This window comes from Gouania willdenowi, chromosome 1 (assembly GCF_900634775.1).
Source record: "Gouania willdenowi chromosome 1, fGouWil2.1, whole genome shotgun sequence".
Classification (NCBI taxonomy): Eukaryota; Metazoa; Chordata; class Actinopteri; order Blenniiformes; family Gobiesocidae; genus Gouania; species Gouania willdenowi.
In genome coordinates this window covers 14,645,212-14,672,805 of record NC_041044.1, presented here as the reverse complement: position 1 = coordinate 14,672,805, position 27,594 = coordinate 14,645,212, and the positions used below count along the sequence as shown (strand labels likewise).

At 40.7% G+C, this 27,594-nt stretch overlaps 1 protein-coding gene across 2 annotated transcripts; it reads left to right on the top strand.

Moving 5' to 3' along the window:
* Window positions 1-6,686: 6,686 nt before the first annotated feature.
* Window positions 6,687-27,330, top strand: foxk1 (forkhead box K1). 2 transcript variants are annotated; one of them, XM_028455626.1, is made up of 10 exons: window positions 6,687-7,257; window positions 15,062-15,277; window positions 18,108-18,306; window positions 18,402-18,548; window positions 20,498-20,691; window positions 20,787-20,792; window positions 20,892-21,064; window positions 21,142-21,381; window positions 23,580-23,753; window positions 26,372-27,330. In XM_028455626.1, exons 1-10 carry the CDS (start codon window positions 6,830-6,832, stop codon window positions 26,599-26,601), a joined length of 2,007 nt encoding a protein of 668 aa, XP_028311427.1. In that variant the 5' UTR covers window positions 6,687-6,829; the 3' UTR covers window positions 26,602-27,330. The 2 variants fall into 2 exon arrangements, with proteins under 2 accessions (XP_028311427.1, XP_028311508.1); XM_028455707.1 differs by lacking the exon at window positions 20,787-20,792 and having other exon boundaries at window positions 6,688-7,257.
* The last annotated feature ends 264 nt before the right edge of the window (window positions 27,331-27,594 follow it).

The following is a 27,594-nucleotide window of genomic DNA, read 5'->3' as shown; positions in this document are numbered from 1 at the left end:
ATCACTGCCATTTGGTGCTGTCTGAAGCACACAAAAACACCTGTTAGATTATTAATCGTGTCTGGACCAGTCGTGAGATGTTCATTGAGGCTTGTCTGGTTTCTTCGGGTGGTAAATACCATGATGTGGAATGAACCATGTTTCATCAGGGAGTCCCTTATCCTGAGCTTCTTCGGCATCACCTCTTTTGATGATGTTGGTCATGTACCTAACATAATCTTCTTTGTATCTGCTATCTCGGTTGAATTTTTTCTTTAGTTGGTTTAATCTGGCGTCGGCAAGTTGTCTGTTATCCGGCAACTGTGGTCTTTCTTTGAAAGGTCGGCATTTTGTAATGCCCTTGCTCTGTCTTTTTTATGCCTTCTTTAAGCTTGTGTAGGAAGAAGAGATCCTCTTGGGACACTGTTTTGTCACTTATACTGACCTCTCTGAAGTCACTTTCTAAAGTGCGACTCACATCCATAGGAGTCTGGGGGATATCTTTTACAGCAATGCAATGACAGAGGCTGCTATATTTTATATCATTCTCAAGGTAAGACATTGAGTTGCCAACTATGCTCCACCCCAGTTCTGTCTGAATAGCATATGGTTCATTAACTTCTCCTAGTATCACTTGTTTAGGTGCTAGTGCTTTAGGACAGTTATAACCTATCAGAAGACCTACATCACAACTGAGAAGGGGTGGGACTTCATCTGCAATCTGTGACAGGTGACTCCAGTGTTTTGCAGTTTCACAAGTTGGTATGTGTTCTCTGCTTGCAGGTATATACTATTTAGTGTATGCATGTGGGAGTTGGAGAACTGTCCCAGAGCTGTAGCCTCTCACACAGAGACCAGAGACCCTTCTACTGTTTACAACTGCATTTTTGCTCATCATGGTAGTCAGTTTAAGTTTGACTGGACAAACATCTGCTTGCAACTCACAGCTCAAATCATGATCAATAAATACAGTGTCACTCTGAGTGTCTAGTAAAGCGTAAACAAGTTTTTCTTTGCATGGATTTCCTGTTGACACATACACTGGAACGATCCTTGAGGTGCTGACATATTTCCCATTTCTGGCAACATTTAGGTACGTTGCAGCTGCTGATTCTGATGTATTCTTGTGTGTTGTATTTTATGTACTTACATGTGTCTCTTCTTTCAGATATCTGAAGTAGTTTGTGTCATGTTGGCAGGTTGGGTGTGCTGTCTTTAGCACTGTGAACCTGTTTCAAACATCCGTAACACAGTTTATTGTCTCTAACATACATCCTTCTATCCTCCAGAGACATTTTAATGAGATTTGGACCTTTCTGAAGTTGGTGTGTGTTTTGGCACAGGATACGCAAAGGTTTTGCATTAGCCTTAGCTGCTGGTTGTTTGTCAACTTGTAGATTTGCTTTTGTAGTAAACACACTAGCCTTGTTCCTTTTAATGTCTTTTGGGTTTTTGTTATCGCTCTGTACTTCCAGAGAACAAAGTGCATGAATAGAGGTGACAGGATTACAAGCGACTTCTGCTTCTAATGACAAGAATGCTGCGAAGTCACTAAAGCTGGGAAAGTTCTTTCCTTCTATCAATGTCTTTGTAACGTTGCGGTTCCATCTACTGGCTGCCCAATCAGGAAGCTTTTGTATTAATCTCAGATTTTCCATGTGCTACTGCAGATGAACATGCATTTATAAAGTCTGCAAAGTTTCTTAAACCTTCAGCGTCTTTGGTGTAAATTTTTGGCCAACTGGAGAGTTTCTTCTAAATGCTCTCTGAATAGCAAATGCTTGGCCATACCTGAGGTTAAGTTTATCCCAAGCATCTTGATAAGCTGATTCATCATTTCTGTAAAAGCTTCCCTCAATGCATTTACGAGCTGAACCACTCACATACCTTTTTAAGTAGTATAACTTGGTTGCAGCAGATATGCTTTTTTGGTAGATCAAAGATATGAAAGAGGATTTCCATTCAATAAAGTGGATAGCATTCCCAGTGAACACTGTGGGCTCTGGTGTTGGAAGCCTGTTCATCATTATACTGTACTGTCTTGTACAGCTTGTGCTAGCTGAATAACACTAGGGGGCTCTGACAAACCAGCCATGTTAGATTGGGGTGATGCAAGCGGCTGAGGTACAAAATGTGGGCTCACTTGTTCACCTTTGATTGACTGGACATCACTCATTTGTGTCATTTCTCTGTCATAAGCTTCCAATCTGGCTCTGGCTCCTTCTAGTGTCTTCTCATTTTTCAGACATTTTAATTCTGATCTTTGGGCTTCCATTTCCCTTCTGTGTTGCTCCTCAAAAGCTTTCAACTTTTCTTTGACCTTTCTTTCTTCCTCTGCGATCTTGTATTTAGCCTCCTGTGCAGCTAGTTCTGCAGGTAAGATGATGCAGAATAGTGAGAGATGTTTGATTTTGCTGCAGTGGAACCATAAATGGAAAACGCATAATCACAATCCAGAAGCTCACGTAAACGATCTCTTTCTTCTTCTGCATTGAAGTCACCATTTAAACCAGATATTATTTCAAATATGACTCTACTTAGATCACGAGTAACTGCTTCACATGCTTCAATTTTCCGTCTTAATTCAGTTGTTGGTGTTACATGGCTTCTTTGCTCATGGTACAGTTTCATAATGTCATGCTTTTCTTTTTCTAGTTTGTCCAAGAGGGATGACAATTGAGCTGAAGTTACATCTGACTTCAAAGTTTCCCGTGACTCACGTGCTACGCTTTTCCATTGTTCATAAGCAGTCATGAGCCTTTTTTCCCTTTTATGTATTTATGTATTGTATTGTATTGTATCTTTCTGATAGATAAGCATTTTTTTTCAGTTGGGATTCTGATTCTTTCAGAGCGGCAAGGTAAATCTTCTAAGCCATGTAGTTTACTCTGTAGCTCAATTAACAATTTTTCTTTACATCTGATGGTGTCTTTTATATCTTCCCTTGGATTTTCACTTTCATTTTGGAGTCTTTATAGTCCTTAATTTCATTTTGCAGACTAGCAATCTGCTCACTAATGTCCCTTTGAGTTACAAATGAAGCCTGTGAATCCTCATCCATTTTCTGTGTAACTTTGCTTGTTCCTTCAGTTTTGACCAAATTCCGCCACCTGCTGTTCATTGTAAGTAATGTACCTTGAAACTTTGATACCACGTCGTCCAGTGTGGTGGAGGGTGGTCAAGCTCTTACCAGAACTGATGATTTAGTGACTTTTAATTTCCTTTTCCTTACTGCTAAATCAACGTAAGAGCTGGATGAAAATAAACCACAAGAAAACAAATAAACACAGTTAGCTTAGCTCTTAGAACACATGCCAAAGTAGCTCAACACATCTACATACATACCCAAAATTAACTAAAACATTTACATTGTCATTTACATGGATTCATATTTAATGAACATACCTTGTTCCCACTTTAGCTAAAGCTTTTCCTGCTCTCCCAGTTATTATTTCTGGACACTTCTTGCTTTTTTTTCCCATGTTTGTTCCGTTTATCTTACGCTGTCAATTTCCATGTTTTCAACAGTATCAAAGCCTTAAAAATAAACTTTCGGTTTAACAGGAAGTGCCAAATTATCAACAATAAAACACATAATTTAACGTTTTCTTTACTTTGGAGTCACTTACAAATTCAATTCAACTTTATTTATATAGCGCAAATTACAACAAAGTCAACTCAAAGCACTTAACAAACTCATCAACATGGGGTACAGAGCATTCAGCCACTCTGGGACTCTCTCCCCCCTGACCTCCGTACCAGACTCCCTGCCACTCTTCAAATCCAAACTCAAAATTCACAGTCCTACACCACCTAGTCATGCATTCACCATCTCAAGGCTGTACTCAGTTTTATTTTGTTGCTCCTGTTTTTATTTTTATTGTTTTTATGACTCTACTGTAAAGTGTCCTTGGGTGTTTTGAAAGGCGCTTTTAAATAAAATGTATTATCATTATTATTGACCAGGAATCCAAATTGACCTATTTGTCAGATTTTGAATTACAATTTAACTACATTTTGAAAAATGCCTTGAATACTGTTCCTTCCAAATCCGTTTCAAAGTTGTACTCAACCCTCTCGACTGCCAACAACAATAACATTCTATACATTAAAGGTCAATGGGAAAGGGAATCAGGGATTGGGATTTCAGAGGAAGCACGGAACAATATTTGGTCGTTCCATTGGACAACATCTAGTTCCATGGTATGGAGGGAGCATTGCTGGAAGAACATTGTCAGATATTTTAAAACACCATATCAAGAGAAATATAAAAGTGTACAGATGCCATGCTGGAGACAGTGTGGTTCAACAACTACTAACCACTATCATATTTTCTGGGAATATCCCAAGTTAAAGCTTTCTGGAAAGGAATTCAGTCTTCATTAAACAGTCTGTGATGTACGATATCTCCATCATGTTCCTTTTTTAAAAAGCGAGATAAAGAGAGAGATAAAGCTGCAGCAAATAGTGGCAAGTGAGAAATCAAGTACAAGAAGATCATAAGAATGATTTTTCATCTTCTTTACACAGTTTCGCTCTAACTACTCTTTCATTTATTGTGCTGTATCAGAATTGCCTTTAGGTGAGCTCGTGAGCCCCATCTGGCCCGTTTATGGCAAGACAGCTTTTTGGCACGGGTTTTATAGAGACAATCATTTTTGTTTTGTTTTTTCACTGTTGAAGCTACTCTACTATAATTCCTGTGAAATTTAATTTATCAGAGTAGGGTGGGTCCACCACAGAACAGGAGAAATCTGACCCTTTTTTTGGGACTGAACTTAATATTCGGACTCACACCCTCAGTTGGATGATGTTGCTCACTTTTTGGACTCAAAAATCACAAAAACGGATGGTCACTTGTTTTTGTTTATGCAAATGATGTTATGTTGATGTTAATGTCCATTCCAAATAAAATATACAATTAAAAAAAAAAATAATATATATATATATATATATATATATATAATAAAATAAAATATTATGTCAATATTAAATATAAAATGTTGCATTTAAATCTAAATGTTAAATCTAAGTGTTAAATGCTAAATTTAAATGATGAATTTGCACATTAGCTAGATACTTAGTTAAACCTGTGATATTTAGATTTAACATTTATATGTAGTTTCATATTTAACATCTAGATTTAATATTTACATTTTACATTGACATACTTTTACAAAAAAAATCACAAATTTCACAAATATTGCTGTTAATCTGGTCAAAAGTAAAATAACAAAAATACAAAAATACGTTTTTAAAGTGGTTTTGTTGCTAAATGTTGCTGCTTATTTTTACATGCACAACTCTATAATCAGCGCTCCATATATCTGAACATCTAAATGATAAATAGGGTTTAAAATCATTACGTTGTGTTAGTGACTGTGTGCGGAGGAAGGGTAGCATTTCTGAAACAGATGTGTAGATATGAAATTCAGTTCTCTAAAAGCTTTTACACTGACAGCGCCCTCTTGTGTGGAGTTGTATTTCTTTTTTCTGATGTGTATCAGCTCCTGAGAAGTCCAGTTTCCGTGTTTTCTGGCCACCTTGTTCTTTCTATGTTTATAAACAGAGTGAAGATTAAAACAAGGAGAAAGATGTATGAAGTTGGCAAACTTTACACCCATGCCCCCAAAGTTACTGTTCACGCTTCAAACTTGTAAATGGCTGACAGTTGGTGGAAATAAAGGATATAAAAAAAAACATGAATGTGTTATTAGTGTTTAGTGGTTGAATACTGATTGTTCTATTGGTGTCAATAAAGGATCCACGTGTTCTTCCAGTTTCTTTATTATATCTGTCATTCATTTTGCACGATGTGGCACAAACATTAACCAGGTTCAAAATCAAGTCAGGCTCAAACACTCACACGAGGTCATTAGTGGCGCACCGTGCGTCAGACTCGATTACGAATATCATGAGATTCATGGAATCGTGCGTCCGTTTCCTGACGTGACGACACGTGGTGCAGCCTATCAAGCGAGGGGCCCGTGTGTTGCGTTCATGGACTAAAACAGCAGTAGTACAATTGCCTTTAGGGGAAAATAACATTCTCTTTCAAATAAAGTCCGTCAGTAACAATGAGCTTTAAAATAAAAAAAAAAAGTAAATACATAATTTTCTCTGATTATGTTTTTTTGTTAATCTGAAGTTTATTAAAAGCAAAGCCTGTTTTAAAAAAAAATATATACTGCATTAAGTGTGTGCTTTTCAGATCTTTGCTTAACTCCAATTTGTTGTCATTAATTTCGAAAATGTGTTTTTATATAATATCATTAATAACTATTAGTATACTATAATTAATCTTTACCACCTATGAGAACCCACAAAAAATATTTATGAAAAAACATTTAAATCACGCTTTCTTTTGGGGTACATCGTCACTGTCTTATATATATTAAGTTGTGTTATCCGAAAATCAGTGTATCTTGCTTTATTGAAGTTTCCTTTTACAGTCTACAAATTATATCCATGAAGTGACGAACCCACAAATTATTGTTCATTTTTTCTACGAGATAAACTGGACTAAGGTTTATTTCCCATATACAATGGACCTCAAATTGTTCATATTAGATTTTCAACCCAGTTAATCAAAATTAGGATAATCAAGATGATCCAATAATTGTTTATATTTGTTCAACTGTGGGTGGATCCTCGTGTTTCATGAGTCCATTATATGTATTGAAACGCACCACCGTTCCAGTTCCAGAATGATTCCGCTCCTGGGTTTGGAGCGGCCCAGACTCCATGTTGTTCAGGCAGCCACGGAGTGACCGAAAACTCTCACGTTGCAGCTCTGAGTGTGCGCGACAAGTTTAGTGTGTGTCTGTGTATTTTGACCATCCAAAAGAAGATGGCAGACTACCGGGACGACAGCGGAGCCCGAGCCCTGTTGGCTTTACAATCGGCCCCGTGCAGCCCCGTGCGCGTCGCCGTGACCTCGCACTCCTATCACCAGCCCTCGCTTGCCCTCCTGGGTCCTCCGATGCGGGATGCCGGGATTCTCCCGATGCGGCTCGCCGCTTCCCCTGCTCTGGCCAGGCTGGACGGCCGAGACTTTGAGTTTTTCATGCGGCAGAAGACGGTCACCATAGGCCGGAACTCATCCCACGGCTCAGTGGATATCAACATGGGCCATTCAAGTTTCATCTCACGGCGGCACTTGCAGGTCAACTACGATGAGTTGTCTGGTTTCTCCCTCCGTTGTCTGGGCAAGAACGGTGTGTTCGTGGACGGAGTTTTCCAGAGACGAGGAGCGCCCCTGCTGCCCCTTCCCAGAGAGTGAGTTCGGCCGACCGGCTTTACCGACAGGCGCGCTACGGTCACACCGGAGACCGAAAAACTCAAGGGTTCATTTTAACTCGTTGAACCACTTGACGGACATTACACTAGAATAGGTGTCATAAAGCTTTCTGTACCTTTCTGAACCTGCTGACACAACCTTTAAGACGACATAACGGGTTAATCCCACTTTAATATGTATCTTAAAGTGGTTCTGAAGAAGTGAAATTCAAAACTGTAGTTTAAAAGATACCATATAGTCACAATACACCAAGAAGTATCCGTGGTTTCCCTTGGATTAAAAAAAAAAGTTTGGCATGTCATCTTTGGCACTCAGTGTCGGATAAATAAATACTCGTGTGTTTTGACTGTAAAGCTGTAACGTGATAAGCCCTCACGTCTTCACGCGCACTCGTACACACGCCGTCATTACCGTAAAGCGCTCGGCTTGTGTCAGCTCTAGTTCACAGAGCTGCCTTAAACTGACTTCAATGTCGCTCAAATGTACAATTCGTTTTTTTTTTTCTTCAGGTGAAACTCAAATACTAATTTTCCACTCTTAAGCCAAGTGACTTGCGTCAGCGTCTCAGTGCTTTTTAATGCTACTGTGTTCTGTGCTAGGCACGTGCTCGGTTCCTGTAAACATCTATGTAAACAAACGCACCCATCGACTGCTTTGTCATTGCTCTCCCAATGCAGAGGTTCGTTTGATTTAAGTATCCAAAAGTAATGAATTGTGGTTGTTTAAGTATCTTTTATTAACTTGTTAGTATGTGTGTGTGTGTGTGTGTGTGTGTGTGTGTGTGTGTGTTTGGGGGCGTGCCTATTTCTATGCCAGGAAGTGCTAACAGGAATGACATCCTCCTTGCATGAGCACATGGAGTAAACACACGGCCCTCAGGAAGTTTTCTTTAAGAATGCAAAGGAAAACAGAATTCTCCCTGAACTTATAATCAAGCTGGTTTCCATTGAAGAAAAGTAAAGATAAAAAGTAAATGTCACACTTTTTTTTTTTTTTAGCTTGCTTAGATGTGTAAACATTAACTCCCACCCCCTCCTCTAAAAACTGATAATTTGTAATTATTACTTATGTAAAGTATACAATCTTTCTTATATAAGTACATACTAATAACCTTCCCATCCTGACATTGCCACCCTGTCTTACACTCTGCTGAGTTGTAAACATTTCATTCTGTGTTCTCTCTTTCACACACACTAGGGCTTACAAATATACATAAATTACAATACCGCCTATAATTAAATCTTTTTTGTTTTGTACCTTATGTTGTATTAAAATGCTCGATTTAGGAGTTGCTGTTTTCACGACTTCTCAGAACAGTGTGAAAAACACAGTTAGATGGATTGCTGAGTGTCTTAACCCAGACCTTCCCCTAAACAAGCTACACTACAGAACTCACTCACACATGCTGTCCCTTACAAAAGAAAAAGCTAAAAGTGGCAAATATTGTGCAGCTTTTTGTTAATAAATGTGCCCGTGTGGCATTTTACATCAGCAAATTTAAACCAAAATAGATTTTCTAGTAAGTCTGAATATTTGAATTAAATATATTGAGATTTCTTTATCACCATTTTAAGTGTAAACTATTGATATGAGTTTTGGTCCATATTGGCCAGCCCTATCACACACCTTCACTTTGTTTGCACTCTATTCTTCATCTCTTCACTACTTTGGGTTGCGAACCCCATGCATATACCGTTGCTATTTATTTATTTTTTGATCTTGAGTCTTGTAAGAGTTGAGTTTAAATCTATTTGTAAGATTGTCACTACTGCAGTCATACTCAGTATATATCTCAAATTCAAATGCTTGGATAAAATGGAAATACTTCTTGAAATATCTGTTTTCTATGTTCTATTCCACTAATGGTTCAGTTTCTAGTTGATTAAACGAGTGCCTCCCAGCTGAATGGTGGGTAGTTGTTCTGGCTCACAGACAGAGGGTTGTCCATCTGTCTGTCCCTTCTTTCTGTCTGGGCTTACATGTGCTACTACTGCAGATGGGCAACATTTATCACAGCGGGGGCCACAAAAACTTGATATTCTTATCTGAGTGCTACATTATTGCCTACGTATATAACGAAATAAGTACAAAATTTAAAACAACACTTAAAGCTCCAATATGTAAGTTTTTGTTTGGCTTCATTTGGTCAAAAATGCCTAATCACCTTTGAGCATATTGTAATTCAAGGTGTTCTGAGTGGGCGCTGAACCTCTTTTCCTTCTCTTGGCTCTGTATAAGGCTTTTAGAAATCCAGGAGCATAATACAACTTTTCAACCAATCAGAGATCTTTTTACAAACGGAGTGCTCTATGAGTTGTTTTGGCAGGGTGTTACTATTGGCTGCCTGACTAAAGTTGATGCACGTTCACGTACCATCAATAGTAAAAGAAAAGTGTATTGGCAGACATTCCAGCAGGAGAAGTCCCCATCGTGGCTTTAGGAACAACGGTTACATGGCAAAGCAAGCGGAAAAAGGAAGACCGACGTGGTGAAGCAACAGTCTAAAGGACAAACATACTCGGGAGGAACGGACTTTTTGGAGGTCCACTTTGTTTATTTTGGTTGTCCTTGTGTGGTTTTTTCAGTCGTTTTGTTCGTTTGTGTTGTTGTTTTAGATTTTTTTTGACTGTTTTTGTGTGTTTTCAGAGTCATTTTGCTTATTTACTTTGGGGGCACCACAAAATTAGGTTTTGGGCCGTATGTGGCCCTCCGGCCGCCATTTACCCACGTCAGTTCTGCTGGTTGCTATGGGTTTCCCCTCGGGCCTTTTAAACTTCTGTAGTTGTAGCTTTTCAGTTGAATGTCTGCCTCTGTGAGCATGTCCTGGGTGTGCCCTGCCTTCCACCCTGAGTAAGCTGGGACCGGCTCCACCGCACTGGGAACCTGAACAGGATGGATAGGTATAGGACGCTCAATGGAAGTTCAATTTATAATTTTTGTTGATTGAAGGTGTTTGTTAGCAGTCTGTATCTGTCTGATTTTTCTGTGGGCCACCATGTGTTAAGGCTTTTCACAGACTTGGAGCTTGTTAGAATTCTTGTGTAGTTTTCATCTGGCTGTTTATTTTATTTATGTGTTAGATGTTCATGCAAAGGCAGTGTTGCTTTTTCTTTGGTTCTCTGAATCCTTTTTCTTGTCCATCTGGTGATCAGCTGCAGCAGAGAGGCTGAACATTAGTGTCTGTGTGACCTCCCATTCTGCAGAGTTGATAACGGAGCCCTTTCTTCCCCCCTCATGTACGCTCTTCTTGCACGGACACTTAGTTGTTTGGGTTGGCTTGTTCAAGGCAGTGACAGCTGTGTTTGTGTATGTGGGTGTTTGTGTTGTGTTATTAGTTCCTGAGCTCACAGAAAGCTGCAGTTCTTCAGTGCACTTTTAAGATCAATGAAACGTTTCCTCTTTTCTTCTTTGCCTTGTGACTTACTCCTGAATAGTAGAGGAGGTTTTTTTTCTCCACAAGGTTTTTTTGCTTGTTGGTCAATACAATACAGCCTATTTAGACAGGCTTGTTTCAGTTGCTTAGAAACAATTTCATTAATGTGCGGCCTACGGTACGGATGCAGTCATAAAAAGTACAGTCAATAAATATGTATGTGTGCAAGAGGAAATTAAAATCTAAAAATAAATTTCAAAAGTCAGCCATTAAACGTTTCCAAATCACCTGCAAATAATTGCTTCATTCTATTTGTTTTACTGTGTGAACATGAATATCTCCATCCATGTCCTCTTTGTGTCCTCCCATCTTTCTCATTAACTCACTTTTTTTCTTTTTTCTACTTCTGTCTGTACATTTTTGATCTTGCTTTCTTACATCAGTTGATGCTTCTCTCCCTGCTTCATTTTCCATGGTGTTGGCCGCTAGACCAAGGTCAGAGCATTTGGTGTGAAAGTTATGGGGCACTTTTTAAACTTAACAGAGATGAGCAGAGCTGGTTGTCTTAAAACCATCACATAAAAAAAGAATATTATTATTTGTGATGCGCCGAAATTTCAGCCACCGTAAATTTTTGGTTGAAAATTTCCCAAAAATGCATTTTCGGCCAAAACACTTTTATCACCGAAACAGGATGTTGTAAACACACAACATCCTGTTGTAAACAACAACACCGCGGTCAGCTCGAGCTTGACTGAAAATTACTTAACTTGTCCACGGACTCGAGGAGCGGCCATATTTAAATACATCTGAGCACTAAAGCATTTTCTGAGCAGATGTTGAGATGGATCAGTAAATGTGATTTATGTTTCTGTGTCACATTGACATTGTAGTTACGTGTAGCCCTTCTTCAACACGGACCCCTACACCGCGACACATAGCTGTGCATCAGAAGCATGAATCTGTTTTCAAAGTCTGTCATCGCACGGTTCACAGAGATACTCTGCACTTCATCACAAATGTACTTAGTGAGCGTTATAATTATCATTACTTGGATGGGAATAAACCAGCACGCTGCAATCAAAGCGGAGAACCTGCTTGGAGACGCCCACAGGAAAGGAGAGCATGTCATAGTCATAGTCACTGTAATAAAGCATGACGTGTGCGCGCATACTCGGTGCAAAAACCATGTTTACATATGTGAATGAATGAACCGCTGTTAATGCTCGAAAATAGTTCATAGTATGTAGAAAGCTTGTTACCTGAGGATGCGGCCACTTATTTAAGGAAACTCACTTTATGTACAGGTAAACGATTGTGGGACCCATGCATCATTTCTGAAAACGAGTGGTCATCCGATGTGCGCTCCTGGCCCAATGTTCAATGACCAGACATTTATGCATATCTGATAGAGAAACCCAGTGTATATACAAAAGAAAACCTAAAACCATACAAGTCTCTAGATGCTTATAACTACTTGTTATGAATGGGCAGGTAGGCAGGCTGCTGTATTCCTCTAACCGAAGGTGATTGTGTATTTCTGCATATTCTGATAAGTGTCAATGGATAAATTTCCATCTCTACATTAAGTCTCCTCCTCACTATCCCACGTCTGCTTATCAGTTCATTTACAGCTTTTTATTGTCACTTTTTACTGGATCCAGACTCGGATACTACTCCGTCCGCTCCCGTGCAGCGATTACGTCGACACGATCGCTTCTGAACAAACGTAATGTGGGTATTTGCAACTTTTTGCTGTTTATTTCTGTCATAAACCGGCTGATTTTTACTTTTATCCGGAACGTTTCAGCGCTCTCTCTCTCTTCATGTGTGTGTCAGATACGCCAGCTGTCAGCCTCTGTTTGATAGCACGCAACCATAAAACTCGTCTATTCTTCTGAAAAGGGTGCCCACCTGCTGTATGTTGTAAAATTTAAGTTCTGGATTGTTGGAACTCCTATTTGTGCAATCAACAACGCAACACGATGACATTGTGTTGTTTTTATATGAAAACAAAAGTATTTCAATCGTGAGCTGATGCTAGTACAATGCAGTTCTTAGGTTATTTTGCACCTAATTTACTATGCATACGTCACACGAACGGGATCTATTGGAACTTAACTTATTTTCCACAAAGGCACCTGTATAAAATAAAAGGTTTGTATATATATTGTAAATATTTATGAACTCTAAAACTGAGAAAATAATCTTTATTTAATGCTGTTTTGGCGCCGTGCATCACATTTAATTTGGTTAGTCAGCTATGATGTGATGCACTTAATTTTTTGTACTTTGACAATGTCTGTTGATCATTTTAAAACAAAACTAATTTACTCAGTAACGGTTGGGTGTCGAAATGTAACATATTATTTTACTTTTTTAAAACATACTTGTGTACAAGTAAAATTACTGGTTTGGACATTTTTCTCTTCTGTTACTTGATGAAGGCAGTTGCATTTTTCTTTTCTCTCTCTCTTCACACCCTTATCTGTCCTCGCTGCAGTTTTGTCTGGTCTTGTGAATCTAATAGGAGCCCCTCTTTGCATCTCATCCAAAACTGGAATTATGGAATTGATTAGTCTCTCAATGCAATCGGTTACATTTTTACGACAAAAAGATCGGGCAGTGGTGAGCTCACGTATCCAAGTGTGACGTTTGCGGCTGGATACGCACTGGACCCTTGGAACAAGTGGCGAGTTGTGTGTCTGTCGATTCTTTTCGTGGAAGACGTGGAGGACATCTACATGATTGGAACTATGGTAGCAGGTATGCTGCTGATTAGAGCTTACAGCTTTCTGACCTATTGCAAAGTCCGTATTACACTGACAACTGTTTTGGGAAGGATGCCAGTGTTTTCTGAAGGATGGGGCAGGACTCTCAACACTCAGACTCATGTGATGAATGAACTTAAAAGCAAGCAGGAGCTGCTTTTGGATAGTTTACCCAGAATTGAAACAAACTTTGAGAAGTTGGGTGCCCGGCTTGCAAGGTAAAGCTTAATTCAGAGAGACCCAGGGCAGAAGGCTATTTGAAATTGACCTATCCTGAATCAAAACCATATTGCTTATTTTGCTTTTGGCTCCCATAGATGGCTATCCAAGGCTGTCTCATCAACAGGAAGTCTCGGCAGACACAGTCTCCTCTCCCCCACTGCCACCTGGAACTTTTGTTTCTGAACTGATCTATTCAAGGTCGTCACACATCATCTGGCTTTTTCAGAAACGGAGCTAAGAGATTATTTTTCAAACGGCTCGTTGGCCATCTGCCCACCACCCCCTCCCCTCCGAGCTACAGGGAAGGTGTCGTGGAGCACCCAGGAGTGGCTGCACGCCCATGTCCCCCAGTGGCTGGAAATTCTCTCCTCCTTTCTGCCCTGGCCCCCGCCCTAACACTCCTCTCCCAGACCCACCTCCCCCTGCCAACGTGTTATGGTCTCAAGCTTTTTGTGACTGTGTTTTGCTTTGCAAATGTACGCCAAGGAGTTTTTTTTCCCCCTAGTTTTATACTGTTCTCTCCAATAGGGAATTAATTTTGAAACCTGCCTTTTTCTCTCACCTCTCCTTCTGTTGTTATCCCATTTTTTTCATCTAAATGCCCTTGTGGGAAACCACAGTTCTCCCGCTCCTGTCCTCCCGTGTTATAAGTGTTATATGTGATTGTCTTTTCATGTTTTCTTGGACGGGATGAAACTGAAATGAAATTTTGTTACCCTGTAACATGTGCAATGACTATAAAATTGATTCTTGATAAAACTGATTCTCATTCCATACTCCAAAAAGTACCCACAAAAGCAACTAAATTACAATTACTCTCTTTCAGCAGCCCAGCCAGTTATAGGCCTGTACATTGTTATTTAATGTATGAGTGGGGTCAAGTTTAAAAATTGTATTTATTTATTTTTATTTTATAATGTGCGTTGTTGGAAATTATTTCCATATTTTTGATTTATTCTTTGAAGCATTAATATTGATTTATACAATTGTAATGATTTAATTATAGTGAGGTTAGTACACATTTATACCATAAATGCAATGAGACTAATTTGCATAATTCTTCGGCCTTGGTTTTCTAATTTTTGGTTTCGGTTTCAGCCAAGAATTTTTATTTCAGTGCATCTTTAATTTTTTTTTTGTTTTTGTTTTGAATAACTGAAATCAGTGTTTCTTTTAAAAAGGCTTCTGTTCGTCTTAGAACTGAAAGAACATGAAACCACAATGTGCACTCCTGTTGTAGCTTCATACAACTACAAAAAATGACTGAAACAAATAAGGCTATATTTACCCTTTACATAGACCCACACAAACAGTAAAAGTTGGCTAACAGAAAGTTACAGTCAGTATGTTTAACTGCTGCGTCACATGACTAACTTTATTTTTGTCTGCTGTTTTCTTCCCTCCTGCTCTCTGTAGGTGTGTGTTTCGTTTTCCCAGTACGGTTATCAAGATCCAGTTCATGTCCCTGCTGGTGTCTGAGGAGCACAGAGAGACGGAGCAGCCCTCTCCTCCCCCCCGGCAACTTCTGCCCCACATCTCCCCTCTGAAGATCAGCATTCCCACGCTGCAGCAGCACGAAGAGCACATCAGGGCATTTGGCTCGCCGCTGCCGTCTCCCACGGGCACCATCAGGTAACGGCACAAGGTTTACTGGGTGAAATGACTGCAGACGACACAATAAAATGAAAACTAGAAAAAGCATCACTGATGAGATTCAAGATGTGACGAGAGATGCAAAGCATTAGACCGATATAATACGAACAATTTGTATTGTTTAGGAAGATTTTAACTAGTCATGAATTATTTGAGATATTAAGTAAATGCTTTATATTTGAATCAGTTTATTGCCATTTATTCATTGGCAATTGTTTAATGACATTAAAATGACTCACTCTGGGTCTTTATGCACATACTTTGTTTTTGTTTCTTAACTCATTTAGATTTTTCCTGTAGTTTCCAGTTAGTCAGCAGTGAAAATAGTTAGCACTGAATTGTGCTTTGAAAAGGTCTTTAAAGAGTGCTGCTCATCGGTCCATTTGGAGTTGCAGAACGCTTGATAAACATACATTACATTTTTAAAATCAAAGCCTGTGGATGAAAACCAAACCCTAACCCCTGGATTAAGGTTTGGTTGCAATTTGTTATAACAAATGCAAACGTTGATGAATCCCAAAAATGTCATTATAATGAAGAATGGTAAGTTTTAACGCAGTAAACAGAAAGCTTCACCTCAGCAACAATTAAAAACAGTGATTAAAAGGAAAGTTAATTTATTTTTATTTGTTTTGGTAGATGCTAAAAAAAAGTCATGAAGTCTACATGTCAGATTTATTTTATAATAAATGTATCAATGGAGAAATTGGACATTAGTAACTACTGGAGGAGGAAAATACAAGCTTGTTGACCCTGGAGTTCTCTTTGAATTGAATGAGAGAAACAATTGTCACATCTGCTGCAGTGGCACAGGCTGGAATCTGCTGCTGTAAAAGCATTCAACATGGGTTCCTGTTTGGTTTTGCCCGAGGCGCCCCCTGTTGATCCATTACCGTTCTGACATTTTCAATCTCCACCAATGTCAGCGTGCGTGTGCATACCTTATATGGGATGGCTGTAGCTTCGGGGCGCAGGATTGGTTGTTGGGCAGATTGCTTTGCTTGTCAGCCGCTTTTTTTTTTGGTCTATCCGTGGCTTCCTTTTTAAAGCCCCCTCACTCCCCACCACCCACAATCCCCTGCACATGGACACATAACAGACTCCGGGGGAAGACGTCTGCTCATACATGCTCTCTTCCCTCGTGGCCTTTTTCGGGCAGGCACGGCCCTCTAACCACATGTAAGCAAAGAGTAATGTGTGGAAAGAGACGTACGCTTCAAACGTAAATCACCAACAGTGTGCTGTGTTGTCACAGAGTGGCAGGAGTAACTTTTCCAGTTCAACGGCCTCGATCAACTGTATGTTGTAACATTCCTGTGCTAGCATGCACTCAGTGCTGCAGGAGCACGTGCAGAGGTGGGGGTGTATGTTGTCAGAGTAGCAGAGGCAAGCAAAGATGACTTTTGCTCCCTCAAGAGGACATTCGCAGTTTTTATTGAGGCTTTCACCTCACAGTTACAACCCTGTTACTGCACCCCAGGCCATCCTCCCACTTTCTCTTTTTTTGTGGTTTCAAGCACCGGTTTGTTATCAAAACAAAGCCCACTGCCCAACGTCCTCCACTAAAAACAACAAACTCTGTGTGTGTTAGTGTGTATCCTTCCCAGTGTGTGTGTTGCTGCCACTGGCAAATCAAAGCTCATTGACTCTCCTAGAAACCGGTGTTTACATAGCTAACAGAGGCAGGTGTGGGTTGTGTAATAAGTTACCTTCTTTTCCCTGTATTCTGTTTCTACAGCAGCAGATAGAAGCTGGTTAACTATTTACTTGCTTTTTTTTTCTTTCTTTACCTCTGCTAAGGAGGTAATGTTTTCACCGTCCGTCTGTTAATATGGATGTTTTTTTGCAGGATATCTTAATAGGTTCTGAATGGATTTAAATTAAATTTTGTGACTGTTGGGGTCAATTACAATTTTTAACTACAATTACGTCTTCAAATATCCATGTACAACTACAACTCTTCCAATTATTTTCCCCCTGAAAGTCAATTACAGTTATGTTCTCAATTACTGAGTCTTTAATAAATAAACCCATAAAACTTAACCGTCCTCTTGTATTATCTTTCTGTTAGCTTCTCTTCTGATAGTGGGTCAGTTTTGACCAATGTCTTAAATCAGCTGTAAAATACATAAAATATATGATCTATAATCCATTCTGGTAGTTTTTCACCTCTTGGTTACCCTGTTAGGATTCCTAATCAATGAAAATATTGGTATTCATATTTTTGGTGTGGGCATCTGTTAGTATACTCCTAGATTTTAATACTTTTTTAAATATTAAAATGATTCTCAAAAGAAATGATCTTAAAAGCAGGCTGAATGATTCATTCCAATAGAAAACAATGGGATGTTTACAGGCAAATGGGGCTGTGACATCATCAATCACGTGATTTCAAAATGCAGAAATGCAGGCTCTAAAATGGTGAAGTAGTCCCATTCAAGGTAATAAAACAAATATGGAGCAAAATAGTGCATTTTGTTAGGCATATAGATCTTCTAATAAGTACATTTCAAAGGTTCTAGGCCACATTTGAAAAAACAGTGGAGAATCCCTTTAAATAACAGGGATTTGTTTGAAAAGATACACATATATGAACAAAGATGTTGTCACGTCTTAACGTCAGTTCAATCCTTGGTTACAAAAAGCATGTCGGGTCCAAAGGTCCAAATCTGATTGGCCACATATTGGCTTCATTGTTCATTCTTGTGGAAAAGCTTTTAGTGCAGGCAGTGATGTGGCCTCTCCAATCAAACCCTAAACCTGTAATCAAATAAAGTCTTTAACCCTGGACCCTGTCCTCTCTCTGCAGTGTTCCCAACTCCTGTCCTGCCAGCCCACGGGGAGCAGGGTCATCAGGGTATCGCTATGGACGTAACGTGACCTCTGACCTCCAGTTAGCAGTTGAATATGCCGCCAAGGCCGTTTCTGAGCAGAGACGCAGCATTGTTGATCAGAGAGGGGGAGGTAGTGAGCCGCGAGGAGAGACAGCAGGCAGTGACAGCCCCCGGGTGAGGAAGAGGAGGACGTTCTTCAAATGAATTCAAGTGCAATAAAACCACCTGCACGCACTCACATTCCTTTGGATTTGTCTGATTTCTTCCAGGATGAGTCCAAGCCACCGTATTCCTATGCTCAGCTGATCGTGCAGGCCATCTCCTCAGCACCAGACAAACAGCTGACCCTCAGTGGCATCTACGCCCACATCACCAAACACTATCCTTACTATCGCACTGCAGACAAAGGCTGGCAGGTAGGACCTGTCCCATATTGACCATGGTTACATCATGTTTTTAATTCAGAAATAAAGTATTCTGCTTCTGGTTTACATGGAAATAATAATTACAAATTGATGGTTGGTTCACATGGAAACACAATTATTCACCTTTATTCAATTCTGCTTTAGGTCTAGGGGTTAGGAAGGGTTCTGATTGGACGGGGGGCGTGAACATATACACATATCACGTCTATGGGAAGAAAACACGAAATTTTTTAAAATTTTTGGCCACAATGTAAAAGATTACAAAAGTACTATTTTCACTTTTATTTTGGTTGTAGTTTTGAAGCAGCAGCTTGATGATAACGTACTGTTTCATTTTGGTCAGCTGAGCAGGAGAAAAGAGATAAAGGACCGTACTTTGGTCAATCAAAGCCAGCAGTTAGTGCAACAGCTGCTCTACAGGACACTGAGTGGAAGGAGATGATCATTAGTGAAGCTCTGTGTCCTGGTGCAGGGCTTCACGTCCCTCAATGAAGCCTGTTTTGTTTGCCGATGTCTGTGTGTGTGTGTGTGTAATAAGTTTGTGTGAATGTCCTCATTTTTATGCTCCTGTCTATCCACTCTTTTCTTTATATCCATGTCTTCTAAGGCTAAGTGCTTTCACACACGACTCTTTGCTCCGCACCATGCTTCGCTTCCTCTATACTCTGGTCTTTTTGCGATATGTGAAAGGTCACTTGAACTCTGGCGCGGACCCTGGTCCTCTGAAAAATGTAAATCTGGATTCGGCTCAAGCGGAGCATGGTGCGGTCTATAACCATGTGAGAAAGGAACCAGGACCAAATGTAGGACTTGACATTGAAGCACAATTGTAACGAAGCAACTCCATCAGACACACAACAGCAGCAGCTGTGCCAGTGCTGTGTGCCTGCCGTCACGGCAACAGGCACGAACACAGACACAACCCAGTGCTCCAGCAGCAACTCACACAAATATCCATCCATCCATTCGTCCATCCATCCATTTTCAGAGTTGCTTTGTCAGCACACAAACAAACACGTCACATTTCCTCAATCATTCATTTATTTTACTCATGCCTGATGAAATGACCAGGATCGTTATCAGGCTTCTGCAGAGCTTGATGATGAGTTCATCATTTGAATCAGGTGTGTTGGAAGAGGGAAACATCTAAAACATGCTAGATAGGGGCCCTGAGGACCAGGGTTGGGCACCCCTGATGTAGAGCATTAGCGCAGGTTGTGGCATCGTGAGATTATGGGTTATTTTGAATTATTATGAATAACTTTTCTGTGGGGATTGTTTTAGGATTTTCTTTGGAAAACATAGGAAGAGAGACCAAGTATAGGACGTGACGGTGCGACTGTCAGTAGTGACATGGCAGCGGCACATCGTCACGGCATTGAAGGCTGAAGTATTCTGTCCAATCAGCGACCGACGGTTTCGCCTGCGTGACGTAGTTCAGAAAGTTTGGTGCGCTTGGCAAATGGAATGTGTGAAAGTGAACCGGAACAAATTAAAATGCAAGAATGTTGCAGATTCACCGCCTGAATCGGACCGAGTCCAGCAGACTATATGTGTGAAAGCACCTTTATTAAATAAATAGTCTTGTCTCGAGTCCAATGCTTGTTTTGGTGGCCATCTTGGATTATATGCTTGCAATGCATCATTACGACTCGACAAGCATGTGCAGAACAACCAGACTTAATTTAAAGCAGAGGAATTAGATGGAGGAATTATTCCATTCGGAATAAACAGCTACCTATTTTGGATTTAAGTTTAATTCAGAATGGCCCTTTTCATTCGGAATTAGGTGTTTACAAGGTCAGTTTAAAGAGGATTTAATATTTATTTAATATTTTTTCTGATTTAAAGGGAAATTAAAGTTCTCATCTAAACGTGACTAGTGGACCTTTGGAGTTCTGTGTCCAGGGACTAAAACCTTCTTTTTCTGACTTTTCCAGAACTCAATCAGACACAATCTCTCTCTCAACCGCTACTTTGTCAAAGTGGCTCGCTCTCAGGACGAGCCTGGGAAAGGGAGTTTCTGGCGAGTGGATTCAGCCTCTGAAACCAAGCTGGTGGAGCAGGCGTTCAGGAAAAGAAGGCAGAGAGGAGTGGCGTGCTTTCGCACTCCCTTCGGACCGCTGTCTTCAAGGTAAAGGGATGGATCAGGCTCAACTAGCATCAGTAACACAGAAACATGTTAACCCTTCTTTCTGCTTTTACTCCTGCTGTCATTTAATTGGACAGAACAAAGTAAGTTCTTTTTAAAGGCATAGTGCAGCACTTTGTGATCCTGTGAGCCTGTGCATCACTGGTATGTTCCCACATTATTTTCTTGGTCTTGTGTTCCAGGAGCGCGCCTGCATCCCCGACCCATCAGGGACTTTTATCTCCTCCTTCCAGCGGACTGCAGACTCCTGAGTGTCTGAGCAGGGAGGGCTCTCCCATCCCCCACGACCACCACGAGCAACTGGTGCACAAGCTGGCATCAGTACCTGAGTACAGGTACTCTCAGAGTGCTCCAGGTGAGCCTGCCACACTCCCAACAGCAGCCTGTTTAACACAGTCCCAGCATGTTTGAAACCATTGTGTCTCTGCACAGGATCTCCAGTCAGCGCTCAGCCTGTCATCATGGCAGCCCCCCCCCACCCCACTCTCCTGCCCCTGGGCCTAGGGAAACCACTCGCTTTGGTCCCAGGTGGTGGCTGCCAAGTTCAGCCGCTCCAAGTGCTCCAAAGCGCCCCCCAGTCCTCCGTCACCATGGTGAGGGTGGTCACCAGCGCTGCCAACGGGTACAGCGCCCCAACGGCCAGAGGAGTGGAGGGCAACGCTGACCTACGAGGTAAACTATTCAGAGGAGCTCCTTCTGTGTGCGTGCGTGTCGGTGTGTGTGTCCCAAAGCTCAAACAAGTGTGGATCAGTTTTGGTGTCAATTATATTTGTAATCGTGTAATTCATAATTACTTATAATTATGTCATAATTATAATCATTATTGTAATCTTCAAAATCTATGGCTGTTGTAATCATAATTGAGTTCAGATAAAAATGATGTGATCTGTTTTTTCTTCCGTCGTCGCTAAATTCAGATTGATCGCTTTTTTATTTTACAACTTTTTGACTTGTTACATTTTTTTCTTTTCCATTCATTTCTTTTGGAAATTTCCACTTTTCATCTTTCAAGCCCTTCAACCCCAGCCATTCTTCAACTGATTCTGACCATTAAACATTTAACGTGTTCAGCTATTTCTAGGTCAAGGTTTAGCTAATGCTAGGTTGGTGTTAATGCTAGGTTAATACCAATGCTAGGCTAATACTATTGTTAGGTTAATACCAATGCTAGGCTAATACTATTGTTAGGTTAATACCAATGCTAGGCTAATACTATTGTTAGGTTAATACCAATGCTAGGCTAATACTATTGTTAGGTTAATACCAAAGCTAGGCTAATACTATTGTTAGGTTAATACCAATGCTAGGCTAATACTATTGTTAGGTTAATACCAATGCTAGGCTAATACTATTGTTAGGTTAATACCAATGCTAGGCTAATACTATTGTTAGGTTAATACCAATGCTAGGCTAATACTATTGTTAGGTTAATACCAATGCTAGGCTAATACTATTGTTAGGTTAATACCAATGCTAGGCTAATACTATTGTTAGGTTAATACCAATGCTAGGCTAATACTATTGTTAGGTTAGTGGTAATGCTAGCAGTGGTGGGCAACTCCAGTCCTCGAGGGCCAGATTCCTGAGACTTTTAGATGCGTCTCTGCTCCAACACACCTGAATCAAATGACTGGCTCGTTATCTGCTTCTGCAGAGCTTGATGACAACGCATTGGTTTCAACACATTGACACATTGAAAACTCTCTGGAATCCATCCCTCGAGGACTGGAGTGTCCCACCCCTGTGCTAGGTTAATGCTAATGTTAGGTTAATGCCATTGTTAGGTTAGAGTTAATCCCAGGTTAATTCTAATGTTAGGTTAATGCTATGCTAATGATTGCTAATGCTAATGCTAGATCATGTTAATGATGCATGCTAATGTTGGCTAATGCTAGCTAATATTAATTCAAATGCATGTTAATGCTCACTAATGCTAATGCTACGCTACTGCAGTGTGACGTGTAATTGAACAGCTAACAATTATTAATATACCTTTCACATCAAGTTTTCCCACTTCCTGTTAGTGAATCTTCACACCCATACAGGTGGTAAGGGTTAAAGGAGTTAAGGGCTAGTGGGTTAGAGTTATGATATAATATATTAATAGTTTTTTTAATAGGGACGATCCAAAGAGTAACAATACTATGAATGTAACTAATGTTTTGTACAAATGGTTTATAGCTATTGCTAAATTCCTGCTCCTGTTCCTTGTTGGACTTTTACATAAGATATTATATTCAATCAATGCACTAAGATGTAAATGTAAAGATGCTAAAACAATATTGTACATGCATACAAAAGCACATATAATGCTATATGAATAGAAGTCTGTCAAATTCTAATTGAACTTTAGTAATTGTGAATGTAATTGTAATTGACTTTCAGGGATATAAATAATAATTGTAATTTATTTGTAATTGGAAAAAAATTCAGGTTACCATAATCAGAATTTAATTTCAATTGAACATGGAAAATAGAAAATAATTGTAATTGAAAACTGTAATTGAAAACCCAGCCCTGGTTTGGATCCATACACAGAGAAGGCCCCGACTGTTATAAAGACTATTTATCACCATTTATTTATTTACCTTATTTAGGATTAAGTTAGCACGTTGTCGTTATCTTTGAGTTTTATAAATGAGTGTTTGTTTAGTGTTGGAGCATAAAGGGCATAATGTTTACGGTTGTTTCCCATTACATCACACCATAAGGCATGTAAGGTTAACTAGGACTTCACCTTGTTTGATAACACACACACACACACACACACACTATACAACCGCTAAGACTGTAAGCCGAGGACAAACACTATTTGACTGTTCTTTGATTCCTTGGATGACATCATGGACGTGCTTTTGTTTTCTCCTCAGAGGCTCAGCTGAGCAGAGAGCGTGTGATCCAGAGCGTGGACAGCATAGTGCAGGGTGGCGAGGGACGTAATCTGACCCCAGGTTTACACCAACTTCCTGTCCGTGCTGTTACCCAGAATGGCAAACACACCACTGCGGCCGTCGCCACGGCAACCAGTCTCGCCAATGCAACCGGTGAGATATTTTCTCCCATCAGTGACAGCTGTGTGCATAACAACGCAGATAAAGATAACAATATTTGATAACCAGCTTCACTAAATCAGTCGGAGTGTAACTAATTAAATGATAGGTTGTGTTTGTGTAGACGGTCATAACAACATACAAACCTGTGTGTGTGTGTCGTGTACATATAGAATAATATCCTGATTTACACAGTGAACCATGAGCACCTCACTGATTACACGTGCATTTATAGACTCTTGTGTGGAAAAAGGATTTGTGATGGTGAGGTGTGTGTGTGTAGGGCCTATTTAAGGCCTGCAGATTACCTGTTCAGGTGACACTTAAATTGGAACGCGAACATTTGTTTTTCTTTTTTATGTGTTGAGTGGATTTCAAGTTTAAAAGCTAAATATTTCCCTCTGGCAGCCCACTCTTTACTTGTTAATGTACGTTTAATAATGTAATCAATTACAGCGTTCTCGTCAGCGCTGTGGCGCGTAAGGGCCCCTACGGTCTAACTGTGAAACTGTGAGCTGTTTTAAAGGTACTGAATAATCTGAGGGGCTGCTGGTTTAATAAACACTTCTTAAATACAAAATGTTCACGGTTTCACTTTAATTAAAAGGGAGGAAAATTAGAAAAACTAGCAGTAACTTAAAAAGGCAAGAAATGTTTCAACATGCAGCACTTTTTTTTTCTTAATTCATGCAATTGTTTCAATTTCAGAACATTTCAAAGGAAATCTATATGTTTTTATAAACCAGACACTAACAACTTTTTAACTAAACGTAAAACATGTAAAGGAGTTTTTGTACAGCATAGCCATGTATGCTGATGAATAGTTGACTTAACTGGCATATCGTAGTTTTGTATGACGTAAAGATTGACAATGACTAACACATGATCATGTGGTCAACACATGCTAATTGCTCATTTCTTGCCAAACATAAAACATGCAATATTTAACCGGCACATTGGTGGTTAAATAAATCTGTTCCCACACTATTAAAATCTTTATTTACTTCCAGAATAGTGTTTTTGTTGGTTTAGTTATTTTACCAGGGATTTAAAACTTAAGGTTAGCTACAGGTGCAGGAAAGTTGATGATCTGTTGCAGGAGGTGAAGTAGGAAGTTGCTGAGTCATTGCACAACGTGATTTATTTTAGGTTAACAAATTGTTATATCTTGATTTTATTTGTTATTAATCATTAATAGCCTCTGTAAAAACAAAAAACAACTCTTTATTTCAATAGTTTTTTTTAAAGCAATAGGGAGCCATTGTAAAAGAGTCAAAGAGCCACGTTAGGCCCCAGAGCCACAGGTTGCAGACCCCTGCCCTGAGAGAACCACAGGTGAACATCTGGCCTGGCATCATAGTCCATCAGTTCTGGTCCCTCTATGTTTTGGGCTCATCGCGCGGGCGGCATCAAGGAAAGGCGATCTGGCGCGCTTTGGGGTGCTTGGTCGGTGCCCCTGGGGGCCGGCGGGGCAACTTGCAGCATCCCCTTGGTGCCCTCGGTGTTTATCGGCGTGGTCGCCGTCCCTGGGGGCGCTGCTCTCGGTGCTGCTTCCGTTCCGGGTCCTTCTGGCCTGGGGTCCGGTCCCTGCTGGCTCTGGGCCCACCGGCGGGCGCCAGCTGGCTGCCCGTTCGGCGTGGCTCTGGCCGTCTGCTGGGCGTGGGCCTTGGCTCCTCTGCTGGGGGCTCTCTGGGCCCTCCCCTCAGGGGTTGGGTCCTTGGGGTTGGGGGTTGGAGTCGGTGGCGGGATGTGCTGGGTGCTCGGCTGCTTGGGGCTTCCTCGGAGGTGTGTGTGGGGGGCGGTGGATGCTTCTTGGCCTGGGATCTTAGGGGTGTCTGGTGGGTTGCTCGGCCGTAGGGGGGTGGCCTGGGGATCCCTGGCCCCCACTGTTTCTGCTGGCCTGGCTGCATCTGCGGGCCCGTGGCAGTTCCTGGGTTTGCGGTAAATGTTTTTGCACATATACTGGTATACGATGCACTGGCACGCCTTGGGATGTGGGATAAAACTCATACTAGGCTTAACTTTAGACACGTTAATCCTAAATACCTGCTTTAGGTACTAACACTCACTCATTCCCCCTGTTCACAGCCACCACCATTAGAGCTAAGCTTCACACTTGTGTAATCAAGCCAGTATAGTGACAACATAATAAGCACAATATGTTCTACAACTTCACATCTCACCCTCACTGTAAAACAATCTATTCTTCCCCACTCATTCTATTTCCTACCCTGAGTCTCTCCTGCCTGCTCCCTTCCCCCTCCCCCTCCACTTAGGTGTAACACTGCTCTCCCTTTTTATATCCTCCCTATAATAAAAGATTTCTACAGGGGGAGAATAGCACTCAGCCAAAAACAGCGCGGCTATGTGGCTTTTTGGACTTACGCACTTGGGAGAATTAGTTTTTGAAGAATTTTATTTATGTTTAAAGAATATATTTTACATTGTTTTGTATAAAAAATTAATAAAATTTTGGTTGACAAATAATCTTTTCAATATCGTGATTTTGTTTATGACTAAAATTCATCCTTTCACGTTGCAGTGAGTGATGGATGCTAAGTGTGTGGTAGCTCTGTTTGTGATGCTGGTGTCGTGTTCTTTCTATTCTGCAGGCCTCAGCAGTCCTCTGCAGATCCTGGCTAACCAGGCCTCCAGTTCCCCCCCGGTCCTGCTCAACCGACAGCCCACTGACACTTTTGCAGCTCACCCCAGCTCACCCCAGGCCAAGCGGCAAAGGATGGAGGACGAGGGAGGGAGCGAGTCGGCTCAGCATCACTTCACAGCCACGCAGCAGCCTGTTATCGTTGCCATGACGTCACAAAGCCAGGACCCCAGGCTGTAAAATCCACCATGGAAAACCCCTCTTAGGGGGCCACTGATTGCCTCGCCTTTTATGGTGTTGGGATAGGGCTGAAGCTTTGGTCCACAGTACACCAAACATTAAATAAATGTCCCCATTTTTGAAGTCCAAATTCTTGGACCTTTTCGGGTTCATCATTCACTGACGTCATTGGGAAATTTTCCTAGCACTACTTTTACTTTTACTCTGTGAATGTCTGATAGTCCCTCCCAGGCCTTCCTGTTGATGGGTGAGATGCACCACTCCCTACCTTTCTCAGGCCAAAGAACTCCCCCCAAACCCCTGATTTAAAACCAGAGTGTTCCGCTTCAGGGATTCAAACAGCTCTTCTCATATCTTACATGCAGCTTTCAAACATAAAATGCTGCACAAACATGGCTGATGTTCAGAATATGAATGTGAAACAATGCACGAAGGCAGATGGTGGAATTAATGCTACAGCAGAATGTACCACATCCCATTTGATAAGTGTAAAAATGAACGAGACTGTTTTTTGTTTTTTCTTGGACAGCACTCATGAGAAAGCCCCGCCCACTTGTGACTTTAGCTGAATAACAGGGATCGTTGACAACTATAGCGGGCCAATAGAGGCACTTGTTCCCAGTTTAGCGATGCTAACCTAATGTAGACAAACTGATAAAGCCAGTTAGTCTTAGTACACAAAAAAGCATTATTGTGATAATCCTAAAAGCCTTAAATATTTTTAAAGTGTTTTTGTCTTTTTATTTTAAACCTGGAGGACAGCTTTACCTTTTTTAGATTGACATAGCGCTCTAACCGTACCTGATCTATACACTACGCTAACAGCTGCAGCTACTCATTTGTTTACTGAGGTTTACAGGCACCGACCAACACGACCACAAACTCTTCTTCTGACTTGTGCGGTACTTTAAAGCAAATCTGGATCCAACTTTCATCTTTTTTGATCTGTTAAATTCATTCCCAAGCTTTTTTCCCTCACCTCCTCGAACAGTT

What these genes read in the sequence shown, in the direction of transcription:
- foxk1 (XM_028455626.1), top strand. Translation starts at nt 6,830, where the DNA reads ATGGCAGACTACCGGGACGACAGCGGAGCCCGAGCCCTGTTGGCTTTA. An exon ending in CTGCAGACAAAGGCTGGCAG is followed by an intron (nt 18,549 to 20,497) that starts GTAGGACCTGTC and finishes TGACTTTTCCAG; the next exon opens with AACTCAATCAGACACAATCT. An exon ending in GGGCAACGCTGACCTACGAG is followed by an intron (nt 21,382 to 23,579) that starts GTAAACTATTCA and finishes TTTTCTCCTCAG; the next exon opens with AGGCTCAGCTGAGCAGAGAG.